The following is a 17,005-nucleotide window of genomic DNA, read 5'->3' on the forward strand; positions in this document are numbered from 1 at the left end:
GTGCTGCCACCAGGTGGCGTCTTGTCTCTACTGGACCTGAATGGGTTTTCGCAACGTTGACAGCTCTGTCTTTGAGATCAGGACAACAATATCAAGGTAAGGAACTGTATGCAATTCATTTTTATGTTGGTAATTATAATATGTACATTTTAGAATATTTTTTCCGATTGATAAGATGAGTCTGTGGAATTATTTGTTGATAACAAGGTGAGTAGGCAATCATTCAAAACAAGGCAAGGTAGCTAGGTAGTTGATTTAGCTCTTGTCTTGTCTTTTGGTGTAAATGCTTTCATTGATAACTGTACAAAATAAAATGCTCATATTGACAATTTGAAGAGCATTTGTCATTAGGTATAGGCTAGACCAGGGATGGGCAACTTTGATGGGGGTGCAGTGATCATGAAGGGCTGCAGTGCCTTGTGGGTCTGCGTAGCCACACATTCAGTCAGAGCCCTAGACTTTTGAGGGTCTAAGTAACATCTGGTTTTCTCCCCTCTTGACAGCGGACAGAAAATGTTGCTATGGGGCGTAACGAAAATACTGCAGTTTGAAAGGAAGTTTGCTGCAATTCTACAAATTTTGCCATAATAGGGTGGAGAGAAATGTTTGCAGTTTTTAATATGATATCTGAGTGAGAGTGACACAGGCTAATTGAGTGACTGTCAGTGACTGACATAACCACAGAAAATCTTCTGATGCAAAACCAAATGTATAAATTGCACCTGGTTTATTCTACTATTGAGACCCCGACTGAGTTCCAAAACAAAATCTGAAAGATCTTGCCAGTTCGTTTAGCTAGGTCTAGCCCAGGGATGGGAAACTGGAGGGTGGTAGAGGAGAGGAGGGTGGTAGGGGAGAAGAGGGTGGTAGAGGAGAGGAGGCTGGTAGAGGAGAGGAGGGTGGTAGATGAGAGGAGGGTGGTAGAGGAGAGGTGGGTGGTAGAGGAGAGGAGGGTGGTAGAGGAGAGGAGGGTGGTAGAGGAGAGGTGGGTGGTAGAGGAGAGGAGGGTGGTATGTGAGAAGAGGGTGGTAGAGGAGAGGAGGGTGGTAGAGGAGAGGAGGCTGGTAGAGGAGAGGAGGGTGGTAGATGAGAGGAGGGTGGTAGAGGAGAGGTGGGTGGTAGAGGAGAGGAGGGTGGTAGAGGAGAGGAGGGTGGTAGAGGAGAGGTGGTAGAGGAGAGGAGGGTGGTAGAGGAAAGGAGGGTGGTAGAGGAAAGGAGGGTGGTAGAGGAGAGGAGGGTGGTAGATGAGAGGAGGGTGGTGAAGGAGAGGAGGGTGGTGGGTGGTAGAGGAGAGGAGGGTGGTAGAGGAGAGGAGGGTGGAGGGTGGTAGAGGAGAGGAGGGTGGTAGAGGAAAGGAGGGTGGTAGAGAAGAGGAGGGTGGTAGAGGAGAGGAGAGTGGTAGAGGAAAGGAGGGTGGTAGAGAAGAGGAGGGTGGTAGATGAGAGGAGGGTGGTGGGTGGTAGAGGAGAGGAGGGTGGTAGAGGAGAGGAGGGTGGTAGAGGAGAGGAGGGTGGTAGAGGAGAGGAGGGTGGTAGATGAGAGGAGGGTGGTAGAGGAGAGGAGGGTGGTAGAGGAGAGGAGGGTGGTAGAGGAGAGGAGGGTGGTAGAGGTGAGGAGGGTGGTAGAGGAGAGGAGGGTGGTAGAGGAGAGGAGGGTGGTAGAGGTAAGGAGGGTGGAGGGTGGTAGAGGAGAGGAGGGTGGTAGAGGCGAGGAGGGTGGTAGAGGTAAGGAGGGTGGAGGGTGGTAGAGGAGAGGAGGGTGGTAGAGGTGAGGAGGGTGGAGGGTGGTAGAGGTAAGGAGGGTGGAGGGTGGTAGAGGAGAGGAGGGTGGAGGGTGGTAGAGGAGAGGAGGGTGGTGAATGAGAGAAGGGTGGTAGAGGAGAGGAGGGTGGTAGAGGTAAGGAGGGTGGTAGAGGAGGAGAGGGTGGTGGGTGGTAGATGTAAGGAGGGTGGTGAATGAGAGAAGGGTGGTAGAGGAGAGGAGGGTGGTAGAGGAGAGGAGGGTGGTAGAGGTGAGGAGGGTGGAGGGTGGTAGAGGTAAGGAGGGTGGTAGATGAGAGGAGGGTGGTAGAGGAGAGGAGGGTGGTAGATGGGGTGGTAGATGAGAGGAGGGTGGTGAAGGAGAGGAGGGTGGTAGGGGAGAGGAGAGTGGTAGAAGAGATGAGGGTGATAGAGGAGAGGAGGGTGGTAGATGGGGGTGGTAGATGAGAGGGGGTGGTAGAAGAGATGAGGGTGGTAGAAGAGATGAGGTGGTAGAGGAGAGGAGGGTGGTAGATGGTAGAGGTGAGTAGGGTGGAGGGTGGTAGAGGAGAGGAGGGTGGTAGATTGGGGTGGTAGTTGAGAGGAGGGTGGTAGAAGAGATGAGGGTGGTAGATGAGAGCAGGGTGATAGAGATGAGAAGGATGGTAGAGGGTGGTAAGGGAGGGGAGGGTGGTAGAGATGAGAAGGGTGATAGAGGGTGGTAAGGGAGGGGAGGGTGGTAGGTGGGGTAGAGTTTCTAAACCATTTTTGTCTTTCTGTAGATCCTTGCATGTCCCGTGTGTCTGTCTAGTCCAGTATGTCTGTCTAGTCCAGTATGTCTGTCTAGTCCAGTATGTCTGGCTAGTCCACTATGTCTGTCTAGTCCAGAATGTTTGTATAGTCCAATATGTCTGTCTAGTCCAGTATGTCTGTCTAGTCCAGTATGTCTGTCTAGTCCAGTATGTCTGGCTAGTCCACTATGTCTGTCTAGTCCAGAATGTTTGTATAGTCCAATATGTCTGTGTAGTCCAGTATGTCTGTCTAGTCCAGTATGTCTGTCTAGTCCAGTATGTCTGTGTAGTCCAGTATGTCTGTCTAGTCCAGTATGTCTGTGTAGTCCAGTATGTCTGTATAGTCCAGTATGTCTGTGTAGTCCAGTCTGTCTGTGTAGTCCAGTATGTCTGTCTAGTCTAGTATGTCTGTTTAGTCCAGTCTGTCTAGTCCAGTATGTCTGTCTAGTCCAGTATGTCTGTGTAGTCCAGTATGTCTGTCTAGTCTAGTATGTCTGTTTAGTCCAGTATGTCTAGTCCAGTATGTCTGTCTAGTCCAGTACGTCTGTGTAGTCCAGTACGTCTGTCTAGTCCAGTACGTCTGTCTAGTCCAGAATGTCTGTCTAGTCCAGTATGTCTGTCTAGTCCAGTATGTCTGTTTAGTCCAGTATGTCTGTGTAGTCCAGTATGTCTGTCTAGTCCAGTATGTCTGTTTAGTCCAGTATGTCTGTGTAGTCCAGTATGTCTGTCTAGTCCAGTATGTCTGTTTAGTCCAGTATGTCTGTTTAGTCCAGTATGTCTGTGTAGTCCAGTCTGTCTGTGTAGTCCAGTAGGACCGCTACAGTGTCTGGTTTTGATAACTTTTGGTTTGATGTGGACAGATGAGGACCTTAGAGAACAGCCGGTCTAACAGTGGGATCTCACACAGACAGTTTAACCCTAATAATAAAACGCTCCGACAGATCAGAACAAAGTATCAGAACCACCAGCTGGATCAGAAGCCGTCCAATCCAACAGGAGTCTCTCTGCTGTTCATTTTATGAGCGAATACAAGAGATAAACAACAGAAACAATGAGAGGGCATAGGAGAAGAGACTTACCTTCATAGTATAATTTAAAGCCGTGAGCGCTCACAGCAAAGTCACTGGTAAGACGCAGAGAGAAGACGGACCCCGTGCTCGTGACTGGTGGAGGGATTGAGAATCCTGTTAGCCTATAAGGAAAAGGAGACATCATTCAATACACCAATCAGAATTATCTGGAGACACTATTAACTAAATAGCACACAGACACCAGTGAGAACGACCAATAGGATACTATGAACCAATAACATACCCCAATCAGAATGATCTGAAGATGTACATAGACAACCAGGCAAGTCAACCAGGCAACCTGGCAAGTCTCACCAACCAGTCAGCCCAACGTTGTCATTCAGCTAAAATAGCACAGTGGAGTTACAGTGTGATCTCTGGAGCCAGGAGTAGTGTACTGAGTATTAGTGAATGTATCAACGTCATGTGGAGGGAGAACATATTGATTCTACGGCCCCATTTCAAAGTTAAGATCATTATAACATTTCAAATGTACATGAGCTCAGGCTTATTTATGGGCTACACTAGCTCTGCTTGGTGGGCTATTAACATTTTGTTGGCTGGAGTTTGTTTCAATAAAGTGATTTCAAAAAGCCATATTGTGAAGAGAGGTGGGGAAAATATACACATCCATAGAGACCATACAGATGTACTGTAGGATATTAATTTGAGGCAATTTGCTACAGCAGGGAAATAATCCTGCAGCAACAGAAAATGTGAAATATTATGTGGATAAAAAATGTATGGACATTTTTGTAGGGGTTGATACATTTTGTGTAAGGGAAAATCAAGTCTAAAATATCAAAGTGTAAATTACAAACTTCAGAAGCCTTTTTAAAACTGAAATAGACTACAAGTATAAAATGTCCTACATTGCGGGAAAGTTCTCCTGCAACAGGGTGATCAAATTACGACCCTACATCTGTATGCAGGCTATACCATGGGTTAAAACTAAGATGTGATACATTCTAGATCAGCAAAGGAAGTAGATAGCTGAGGCCAATAGCAAAGACTAGTGGTGAAACGCTCTCTCAATAGAGTGAAAACAACACTTTATATGCATTAGACATGAAATTGCATTGGAGGGTAAATCACTGAACCAGAAAAAAGTAGTCCACATTTAGCACATTCTGAGATTGTGTGTCAATAGGATCATTGAAAGTCAGGCACAATGTACAGTACGTACCAGAAACCTCCAAACCCAGATATGGGTTGACTTTTACCCTGCAGGCCTCCAGAAGCCCACTGCTACCATTAGCAATGCAAAGACTCCTGCTACTCCTCCAGGCTATATTCAAATCCACATGACTGTGTCAGAAGGTGCCGTGTGGCTCCGCTTAATAAAGATGGGTGTTAGCCATGCCATGTAGAGTACACACAGTCTTAGTATGTGAGTATGAGCCATGCAGGAATTGCACCCACGGCCCTGGCATACACATACAGTGAACTCCAAAAGGAGAACTCCAGCACTTTGGATTTGAAATGGTACAATGACTATGAGGTTAAAGTGCAGACTGTCAGCTTTAACTTGAGGGTATTTTCATCCATATCGGGTGAACCGTTTAGAAATTACAGCTCAAGTTAAAGCTGACAGTCTGCACTTTAACCTCATAGTCATTGTACCATTTCAAATCCAAAGTGCTGGAGTACAGAGCCAAAACAAACAAACAATGTGTCACTGTACCAATACTGTTGGAGCTCACTGCATAAATGTATGTACTCACAAAACTGTAACTTAAGCTGCATTGGATAAAAGCCTCTGTTAAGTGGCGTATCAAAGTAGGTGTCTCCGCAAAAAATGTGCTTAGTTCAAAAGCCATTTGGATAAGGTACTAGAACTGGCACGATGCAAGTAGCAGTGAAAACCCACTGCCAACCGGTCTTCATGTTAATCTCATAGGCAGAAACTACCAGATCAATATCAAAAAGTTCTGAATAATTGAACACTGAATAATAACAGAGGAGTGTGTGTACTTCAAATTGCGTCACGCATACAGAGATCCTATTGGCTATGCTAATAAACTAGAATAGAGTGAGTGAAATATTTATAAAAGCTTTTGCATAACCGCCCCAGGAGATCACAGAGTATCCCTTTAATATGATTAACCTTTCAACTTGTCGTTGGCTTCAAAGAACTTGAGCGAGAAGAGAGTAAGTACCTTCTATTCTGCACATACTGTCTTCAACAAACAATTCATCTCTCTTGCTCTCTCCCCCTCTCTCTCCCCTCATTCTCTCTCTCTCTCCCCCTCTCTCTCCCCTCATTCTCTCTCTCTCTCTCTCTCTCTCTCTCTCTCTCTCTCTCTCTCTCTCTCTCTCTCTCTCTCGTTTCTCTCCACCCACCATTAGCTCACAATTGGATAACTAGCCACAGATTTTACAATGTAATGCATACATACATGTCACATGGAAAGACGCTGGAAAGACGAAGCAGGTACGGGGAGTAAAACATTTAATAAAGAACGGACATGGAATGAGACAGGAACAGCGGCAGCAAACTAAAAATACAGACAAAAAACAATAAATGCAGCAGCAGGGAACAGAGCTGGGGAACTGATAAATATAGGGGAGGTAATAAACAGATGATAAGTGAGTCCAGGCGTCCCACCTGGGCAGACCGGCCGAGACATGGGCGCTGGGCAAGCCGGTTGGGGCGTGGGAGCCCAACGAACCTGCAGGAGCATGAGAGCCTGGCGAGCCGGCTGAGACATGGGCGCTGGGCATGCCGGTTGGGGCGTGGGAGCCCAACGAACCTGCAGGAGCATGAGAGCCTGGCGAGCCGGCTGAGGCATTGGAGCCTAACATCTGTCTGAAGCAAGACGCCTGTTGATCCCGCTGCAGAGAGGGAGCCCGACGATCCAGCAGAGCGTGACATGGGATGGAAACCTGCCGAGCCAACCGAGGCAACGAAACCTCTCGAGCCAGCCAGGGCGTTGACGCCCGACGGGCTGGCTTAGGCACCCCCGGTTCCATCGGCGGCAGAATCCACCCCGACGTCACAAACAAACCAAAAACTCCTGGACCGGCTGGGCGAACAAGAACTGACAATCCGGCTGAGGCCCGACGTGGGATAGGCGCCATCCGAGCCACAGCAAGGAAACCTCTCGAGACAGCTAGGGCGTGGAAGCCCAACAAGCTTCCGGTTCCATCGGCGGCGACCCAGAACCGATGTCACCATACCAACCGGAACGCCAGTACTCCTCAATGCTTCGTGTGGTGGCTGCTGCATTCTGTCACATGGAATGACACTGGAGAGACGAAGCAGGTACGGGGAGTAAAACATTTAATAAAGAACGGACATGGAACGAGACAGGAACAGTATCAGCAAACTAATAATACAGACAAAAAACAATAAGTGCAGCAGCGGGGAACAGAGCTGGGGAACTGATAAATATAGGGGAGGTAATAAACAGATGATAAGTGAGTCCAGGTGAGTCCAATATCTCTGAAGCGCGTGACGAGGTAAGGCAGGCGTGCGTAATAAATGATAGGAGTGAGTGATGCAGGGCAGCCTGGCGCCCTCTAGCGCCAGAGGGAGGAAGAGCGGGAGTAGACATGACAATACATACAGCGTCATTTGCCAATCTCTTTGACCATTTGATGGCCACAGGTTCATTACAAATACGTTTTGGACTTTTATTTTTAATATATCTGACAGTAAAATCTCAATAACACTACCAATCATAGAGACACAATAATATACTGTAGAATCTCAATAACACTACCAATCATAGAGACACAGTAATATACAGTAAAATCTCAATAACACTACCAAGCATAGAGACATTAATATACTGTAGAATCTCAATAACACTACCAATCATAGAGACACAGTAATATACATTAAAATCTCAATAACACTACCAAGCATAGAGACATTAATATACTGTAGAATCTCAATAACACTACCAATCATAGAGACACAGTAATATACAGTAAAATCTCAATAAGACCACCAAGCATAGAGACACAGTAATATACTGTAGAATCTCAATAAGACCACCAAGCATAGAGACAGCAATACACTGTGCTTAAGTGTAACAGATTATCCTCTATATTTGAACAAAAATACCAATCCAAGTGAGTTGTGAGGGTGGAGTAAAAACCCAACACCTTGATAATGTCTGCTTTAAGTGCAATATCTTCAAAAATCATTTGAGGGACAACAATTAACCACAACGGATTAATTACTGTCATTATCTTTGTAAAGCAGGGGAAAGGAGAGGGATTTGTGAGACTGGGTGGTACACATTCACTCAGCTACTGTCTTAATGAGGTTTCTGCTGCTCTCACACAAGCTTCCTAACCCTAGGGAGCTTCCCAACCCTAGGAGGCTTCCCACCACTGTGTCTCTCACACACACACACACACACACACACACACACACACACACACACACATGCATGCACAAATTAAAATAAAATGGCGCTGACAGAGAGGGCTACCGTGATTCTAGCTCTTAGGAAACTTTGCAGTGTTTTGTTTTCTTATGTGTTATTTCTTACATTATTAGCCCATAAATTGTTTTGTGTTATTACATACAGCAGGGAAGAACTATTGAATATCAGAGCGGCAGTAACTCACCAGCACTACCAGCATTACGACAAGGAATACAACTTTCCTGAATCGGATCCTTTGTTCGTACCCCCCAGGGCAATTGAACTGATTTCAGAGGCCAGAGGAGAGGTACTCAGAGTGGTCTTCTAGTCTGACTTAGGAGGCATGCATACCACCCACCGCTTCCGAGTATATTACTCGCTAATGTTCAGTTACTGGATAATAAAGTTTACGAGCTCAGGGCGAGACTTTCTTTCCAGGGAGACATCAGGAATTGTAACATACTCTGTTTCACATGGCTCTCTCGGGATATACTGTCTGAGTCCGTCCAGCCAGTTGGGTTCTCAGTTCATCGCGCAGACAGGAATAAATATATCTCCGGAAGAAGAAGGGCGGGGTTGTATGTTTCATGATTAACGACTCATGGTGTGATTGTGATAACATACAGGAACTCAAGTCCTCTTCAAGTTCAGAAGGCTGAAGAAATGTGGCTTGGCACCTAAAACCCTAACAAACTTTTACATATGCACAATTGAGAGCATCCTGTTGGGCTGTATCACCGCCTGGTATGGAAACTGCACCGCCCGTAACTGCAGGGCTCTCCAGAGGGTGGTGCGTTCTGCCTAACGAATCACCGGGAGTAAACTACCTGTCCTCCAAGACACCTGCAGCACCCGATGTCACAGGAAGGCCAAAAAGATCATCAAGGACAATAACCACCCAAGCCACTGCCTGTTCACCCAGCTATCATCTAGAAGGTGGGGTCAGTACAGGTGCATCAAAGCTGGGACAGAGAGACTGAAAAACAGCTTCTTTCTCCAGGCCATCAGACTGCTGTTAAAAAGCTATCACTAGCACATTAAAGGCTGCTGTCCTACAGTGGCTCCTCCTTTAAAAGTTGTGTCATACTGCATTCTGTGGCACGTCATTTAATTGTCAGCCATTTTTTCTGTTAATGCGAGTTAGTGCTAGTTTGATCACTAGAGGGCATCTTTGAGAAGCATTTGATAGTCTTCCATATTGCAGGCACGCGGGAAACCGGGGTTCAATTCCTGACCGGGAGGAAGGATTAGGCTGTCCTTGTAAATAAGAATTATTCCATATGTATTACTTCATAGATGTGATGTCTTCACTATTATTCTACAATGTAGAAAATAGTAAAAATATAGAAAAATCCTGGAATGAGTAGGTGTGTCCAAACTTTGACTGGTACTTGTGTAACGTGTGTCGTATAGAGGGGACCAAGGCGCGACGTGTTGAGTGCTCATGATTTTTCTTTAATGAAAACTAAACACTTTTACAAAGAAACAAAACGACAGCAAACAGTTCCGTCAGGCAACAGACAACAAAACGGAAAACAACTACCCACAAACACAATAGAAAAAAAAAAACTTAAATATGATCTCCAACTAGAGACAACGCGAACCAGCTTTCTCTAATTGGAGATCATCCCAAAACTCCAACATAGAAATAGAAAAACAAGTACTAAACATAGAAAGAAAAAACATAGAATGCCCACCCATATCACACCCTGACCTAACTAAACAGAGAAAAAACAGCTCTCTTAGGTCAGAGCGAGACAACATGCTTAATTAATTTGATTAATATTATGGTGTGTATATTCCATGAAAAATGAAAAACCCTCTGGGTTTCTGTTAGGATGGAACGTAAAATATGGTGCTGTATAACGTGACGGTCAGCAGTACAGTACTGGGCTATTTAGCTAAAGAATCCCTGTGTCTTGCGGATGGGAGAACGGGGTTCAATCTCCCGATGGGGAGGAAGGAGTAGGCTGTCCTTGTAAATAAGAATTTGATTTCAACTGATTTCATAGTTGTGATGTCTTCACTATTATTCTACAATGTAGAAACTAGTAAAAATAAAGAAAAATCCTGGAATGAGTAGGTGTGTCATATTAAAACCTTGGGATCCAAATGCATAATGAGTGCTCTCCCTTGTGGTGGTCTGGAGCAATGACGCCGTGACGCTGGGTACCTCTATCTCCCCCTTGTGGTGGTCTGGAGCAATGACACCGTGACGCTGGGTACCTCTATCTCCCCCTTGTGGTGGTCTGGAGCAATGACACCGTGACGCTGGGTACCTCTATCTCCCCCTTGTGGTGGTCTGGAGCAATGACGCCGTGACGCTGGGTACCTCTATCTCCCCCTTGTGGTGGTCTGGAGCAATGACGCCGTGATGCTGGGTACCTCTAAGTCCCACAGTGTAAGCTCGCAACTTTTGAAGGGAGAACCACTGTATGTATATACATAGACTTGGAATCACTGGCCACTTTAATAATGGAACAAAAATCACTTTAAAATTATTTACATATTTTGCATCACTCATCTCATATATACTGTATTCTATACTATTCTACTGTACCTTAGTCTATGCCACTCTGACATCAATACACCCGCAATAACATCTGCTAAACACATGTATGTGACAAATAAAATTAGATTTTGAAGCAGGCACACATGCATACGTGCACACAAATGCACGTACACACATGCACACACACACACACACTCACACACACACACACACACACACACACACACACACACACACACACACACACACACACACATTGGCACGCACACACATGCACCCACGCACACCCACACGCACAGGCAGAAACTCATACACACACACACACATGCTGTACATCATATGATATGGTTAGCCAAGATGTTAAACAGCTCTCCATGCGATGTGGGACCTGCCATGCGTCTGAAATGTAGTTCGCCTGGAACACAGACTTTCCCTGGGCTTTAATATTTACAACCTACAGCATTCAAGAGCCATTACAAATCAAGTCAAATACAACGACCTGCAACCTACTCAAAATACAATTCAATTTCCTTGGCCAGAGTTACAGTACACAGATCAACGACCATTATGACACTTACATAAAAGGACAATAACTAGCACTGTATAGCTGGCTGTATAATGCAGAGTACTCAACGGGACTAATCACTGCTGTTCTGGGTTATATATATATACTGTTGCATGTTTATTGGTACACTGAGGTGTCAGGGATCCAGGGACGGTTTGTGGTTTACATCTGCTTGGGTGGAGACACACATGACAACGCATTCAGCTCCTTCTCTACCATGCCTCTCTGGCGCCCTGCTCGCACACACGCACGCACGCACGCACGCACGCACGCACGCACGCACGCACGCACACACACACACACACACACACACACACACACACACACACACACACACACACACACGTGCACAGCTTCCTTCACTGAGAGCTTGCATGCGTATCCCCTTGGTCATGGATGCCTTTTTTAATAACTGCTATGCGAGTTAGAATGAGTACATCTCCCTTCCCTTCCTTCAGCGCCCATCAGCCAGAACCATACTGCTCATATTGCTCTCTTCCTAGTGGAGCTATCAAAGGTTCAAGTTGGATAGACAGGGAGCCTTGGCAGGGTACATCAGACCTTAACCACAATTACCCATAAGCTCAAGATGCACTCTCATATTTAAAAGCCACCTTGCTGACACATCATAATAACACCTGTCTAGAAGGGGGGTTTCCAAAAGTGGGCCTCAGAATATTCCGATTAATAAGAAGAAAATCACATTTGAACATATTGAGAACATGCTGAGAAGTGATCATGTGACCATGAAACGATAAAACCCATCATTACTATTACACTCATAGTTCTAATGCTGTGTTATTCACCATATGCCCCCCTCCCTTTAATCTGATCATTCTATTTTCATGATCACTATTGTCTCCCTCCCTCCCTCCCTCCGTCCCTCCGTCCCTCCGTCCGTCCCTCCCTCCGTCCCTCCGTCCCTCCGACCCTCCGTCCCTCCCTCCTCTCAACCCTTCAATGAAAGTAGCTTTGTCACACAAACAGAGGAGGAATAATACCACTCCATGTAAAACAGTGTGTGGCATGCTGGCTGCTACTACTTACCATTGCAGGTCTGCTCACTGTACCATTTTGTGATGAATGCTCACATTCTCCTCAATACACTGGATAGAGACACAGAGAGTAGTAGGGCTGTCACTAGTGCTTAAGGTTTCCGGAGGGGAGTTAGACTGGAAGGTCAGCCAGACTGTTCAGATCACCACTCCCCTCTATCTGTTTCAGGCAGATTGTCAGAGACAGATCCGGCTGCAGAGTGGCTGAAATTACATTACGCACTGAATAAGCAGAAGTTTTTAAAACTTATTTACACTTTACCAGCAATACCTTAAAGTGCAACGCATAGTCATATCACTTGATTTTCCCCCAATAAAGGCCCCCTCCGCCGTCTGAGATGATGTGATCAGGAGTCTGGTCTCAGCTCATTCAGCTGGGCTTTTCTCTCCTTTCTTTAGTAGCAAACAAACAGCGATGCATCTGGAGGTATAAACTCAGTGATGTGAGTCTATTGACAGGTGACTTCAATTAAAGATCCAAAGGTGGGTTCCTGAGCTGAGTGATTTTTTTAGACGACTCTCAGGTGGAACGAAGAGGAACGAGAGAAAACAGGTTCTGTATCACAATATTTTTTCGAAATGCCTAATCCTCTAGACCTGCCAATTTCCCCTCCTTATGTTCAACAGCTAGGCTAGGTACATCACAATCACAAAACAGAGCAAAGGTCTGGGCTAATGAGACAACAAGCATCCCTTAATAACCGCCTATTGATTCAACATTGTTATGCGCGGGGAAAACACTCTTGCTTCCATTCCATTGAGGCAAAACAAATTGCTTTGACTATCCAACGGCCAAAAACTGTTGTTTTTGAGACCAATTTGTTTCGTTAGAGCGACAACTGGCCTCACAGGCGTCGAACAAACTGTACATTACAAGTAAATTGATCCCTAAAGGTCATTAAGAAGGCATGTTCTTAAACAAGATGCCATAAGCAAGGAATTCACGAAGCTACATCATGCTGAGTAAAGTAAGCATCTCTATTAGACACACCACACTGTGATGTATCAACGTGGTTTCAAATAAAATTGAATGAAAAAACATGTTTATGCATCAGGTTCAGCATTATATAAAATGAGCAAAGAAAGTTACCGATTGAAAACTATTACCTCTAATTGCGTTCTATGACTTGTCTTTCTGGCCTCCTTTTGTTTTCTTTTTAGTTCGTTTTTATTTAAAACAAATTGTTCTGAAGGCACCCGCAGAGGAGAACATCCCCAAGTGAGAATCTGCCATGATTTATTTTTGTCTATGGACAGACTATAACTTGTATATTCCCATTGTTGTTTATCATCTAAAAAAGTATTTAACATACATGGAAAATAGGGCAAATATCCCCCTTGCATTTTTCTGTTTTAATATTAAAAAAAGTTTGCAAAGTTTGTGTGTGTGTGTGCGTGTGTGTGCGTGTGTGTGTGTGCAGGTGTGTGTGTGCGCCTGTGTGTGTGCGTCTGTGTGTGTCTGTGTGTGTGTGTGTGTGCAGGTTTGTGTGTGTGCAGGTGTGTGTGTGCGCCTGTGTGTGTGCGTCTGTGTGTGTGTGTGTGTGTGTGTGTGTGCGCCTGTGTGTGTGCGTCTGTGTGTGTGTGTGTGTGTGCGCCTGTGTGTGTGCATCTGTGTGTGTGCGTCTGTGTGTGTGTGTGTGTGTGCAGGTGTGTGCAGGTATGTGTGTGCGTCTGTGTGTGTGCGTCTGTGTGTGTGTGTGTGTGTGTGTGTGTGTGTGTGTGTGTGTGTGTGTGTGTGTGTGTGTGTGCAGGTGTGTGTGTGCGTCTGTGTGTGTGTGTGTGTACAGGTGTGTGTGTGCGTCTGTGTGTGTGTGTGCAGGTGTGTGCAGGTGTGTGTGTGCGTCTGTGTGTGGGTGCAGGTGGGTGTGTGCGCCTGTGTGTGTGCGTCTGTGTGTGTGTGTGTGTGCAGGTTTGTGTGTGTGCAGGTGTGTGTGTGCGCCTGTGTGTGTGCGTCTGTGTGTGTGTGTGTGTGTGTGTGCCTGTGTGTGTGCGTCTGTGGGTGTGTGTGTGTGCGCCTGTGTGTGTGCGTCTGTGTGTGTGCGTCTGTGTGTGTGTGTGTGTGTGTGTGTGCAGGTGTGTGTGTGCGTCTGTGTGTGTGCGTCTGTGTGTGTGTGTGTGTGTGTGCAGGTGTGTGTGTGCGTCTGTGTGTGTGTGTGTGTGTGTGTGCGTCTGTGTGTGTGTGTGTGTGTGTGCAGGTGTGTGCAGGTGTGTGTGTGCGTCTGTGTGTGTGTGCAGGTGTGTGTGTGTGTGTGTGTGCATGTTCTTTTCTTGGTTGGTTTTGATTGGGAGGCACTACTCACCTCCGACACAGTTCTAATACAGTACCTTCATCTGCTACTTCTGAAAAAACGCTCTTCTTTGGATGAGAGCTCAAGACACAAAACCACTGCCCTAAAAGCTTGATGATATCTTGTGGTTGTTTGTTTTCTGTGTATTATTGTCGCTAGAAAGTGATTCTCTCTCTCTCGAAGAAAATAAATCCTTATCTCCAACAGTAAAACCAGCAGACCTTAAGACTGCAGACTCAATATACACACTGCAAATTCACCAGGCAGTTTCACTTCAACTTCAAAATAAATACAAACGCAATGGCACTAAACATTCATTTCTCCAGGGTTGCCGTTGATAATGGCAGACCCTGGCTATGACCTCACTCTCTGAAGGTATCTCAGGGAGAGTTGGGATATGCAAAAAACACTAATTTCCAATTCACACATGCGTATTATTGAATATATTTGTACATGTGTGAAATAGGACAAATATAAGCACCATCAAATTATTATTTGTATTATTATTATTAGGACACCACTCCAGGTTATGCCCCAAATGACACCCTATTCGCTACATAGTGCACTATGTCTGACCAGAGCCTGATGGGCACTTTTTTAAAGTAGTGCACTATAATATAGGGGATAGAGTGCCGTTAAGGAGGGAACCCAGGACCATAACCATACATCTCCCGCTTCTTCTAATGTTGCTGCAAACATGTCGTCATGTGAAACATTACCTTTAAATATGAATATCCACCTACCTATCTGTCTTGCTGAGTGTCTCGGTAAATGAAAACAGATGATGTCTTGGTTGCCACCAAAAGATGCAATCCCTCTTGTGGGCGAAACCGCGCCATAAATCTTACAGTCTGCGTAGTTGGTTCCTGCTGCTTGCAGTCATTCAAGCATAGCGCTCACTTTGCTTCAAATACTGAGCTTTGAAACATCTCAACCAGAGCTATTTTCACCACGTAATTTAGATGAGATTTGACATCTTTTAAATGACTGTGACAGAAAGGGAATGGTGCATAGTCGAGGAAACCAGGAAGTATAGCGTGGGGACCACAAAAAAACACTATGACCTAATCTGTGTCATGCACTCACACAAAGCAAAAACCGTTGTGGAAGTAGCTTGTGCAAAGTGAGTAATAAAAAACTGCAAAAGGTTCAAGAGGCATAAACACACTTAAACTAAGGCCTTTAGAGACTTGTTTCTAAGGCCTCTAGAGACTGATTTCTAAGGCCTCTAGAGACTGGTTTCTAAGGCCTCTAGAGACTGGTTTCTAAGGCCTCTAGAGACTGGTTTCTAAGGCCTCTAGAGACTGGTTTCTAATGCCTCTAGAGTCTGGTTTCTAAGGCCTCTAGAGACTGGTTTCTAATGCCTCTAGAGTCTGGTTTCTAAGGCCTCTAGAGACTGGTTTCTAAGGCCTTTAGAGACTTGTTTCTAAGGCCTCTAGAGACTGGTTTCTAAGGCCTCTAGAGTCTGGTTTCTAAGGCCTCTAGAGACTGGTTTCTAAGGCCTTTAGAGACTTGTTTCTAAGGCCTCTAGAGACTGGTTTCTAAGGCCTCTAGAGACTGGTTTCTAAGGCCTCTAGAGTCTGGTTTCTAAGGCCTCTAGAGACTGGTTTCTAAGGCCTTTAGAGACTTGTTTCTAAGGCCTCTAGAGACTGGTTTCTAAGGCCTCTAGACTGGTTTCTAAGGCCTCTAGAGACTAGTTTCTAAGGCCTCTAGAGCCTGGTTTCTAAGGCCTCTAGAGACTAGTTTCTAAGGCCTCTAGAGGCTGGTTTCTAAGGCCTCTAGAGACTGGTTTCTAAGGCCTCTAGAGACTAGTTTCTAAGGCCTCTAGAGACTGGTTTCTAAGGCCTCTAGAGGCTGGTTTCTAAGGCCTCTAGAGACTGGTTTCTAAGGCCACTAGAGACTGGTTTCTAAGGCCAGTACATCTGAGCTATTGACAAGTCATCCCTAAGCAACGGCTCAAAGCAGGTAAAGATAGGGAAGGAGAGAGGCTAGAGAGGCTTCTTGGCTGCATAAAGCTCCGGTGCATTTTGTGAAATTCATTGACTGCTCTCATTCATCATTTCCATAGCAAATGTCAGCTTTTGAGAATAATTATCAAAATGAAGCATTTTTCTTGGAGGACTGCCAACATCCCAAGGTGGAGTAAAAAAAATATGATTTATCATCAAAAATGAGCAGAAGAGCAAAACCGTGTTTCCTTTTCAAGTTCCCAGCCTCACAACCAATCAACAACCTTGAAATTCAAGAAACAATTTCAAAGAAATATGTTATTTGGAGATATGTATAACACATAAAAACCAACTGTGAGTTGCTTCGACGGGCCCCACGAGCAAGTCTGAAACAAAACCCTATTTCCTATATAGTGCACTGCTTTTAGCCAGAGCAACGAGCAAACTGGAGAGGAGAACCACACACGTCTGACAGACGGGTAGGGAAGGGGAGAGATGAGATAGGGGGACATGTTGTGGACCAATACACATACACACATCAGGGACTGGTGTTACACATCATAGATTGGGGTTACACATCAGGGACTGGGGTTACACATCAGGGACTGGTGTTACACATCAGGGACTGGGGTTACACATCAGAGACTGGTGTTACAC

The 17,005-nt window shown here is 45.4% G+C and overlaps 1 protein-coding gene across 1 annotated transcript in view; it reads right to left on the reverse strand.

Annotated features, from left to right (window-relative positions):
- The window catches only part of LOC115174068 (CUB and sushi domain-containing protein 3), a gene marked incomplete in the record, with an annotated part of 716,433 nt that overhangs the window by 543,533 nt on the left and 155,895 nt on the right, over positions 1-17,005 (reverse strand). Inside the window, 1 exon segment of the mRNA XM_029732731.1 lies at positions 3,610-3,722. Coding sequence (XP_029588591.1) covers positions 3,610-3,722 — 113 coding nt within the window.

Source organism: Salmo trutta, chromosome 34 (assembly GCF_901001165.1).
Source record: "Salmo trutta chromosome 34, fSalTru1.1, whole genome shotgun sequence".
Taxonomy (NCBI): domain Eukaryota; kingdom Metazoa; phylum Chordata; class Actinopteri; order Salmoniformes; family Salmonidae; genus Salmo; species Salmo trutta.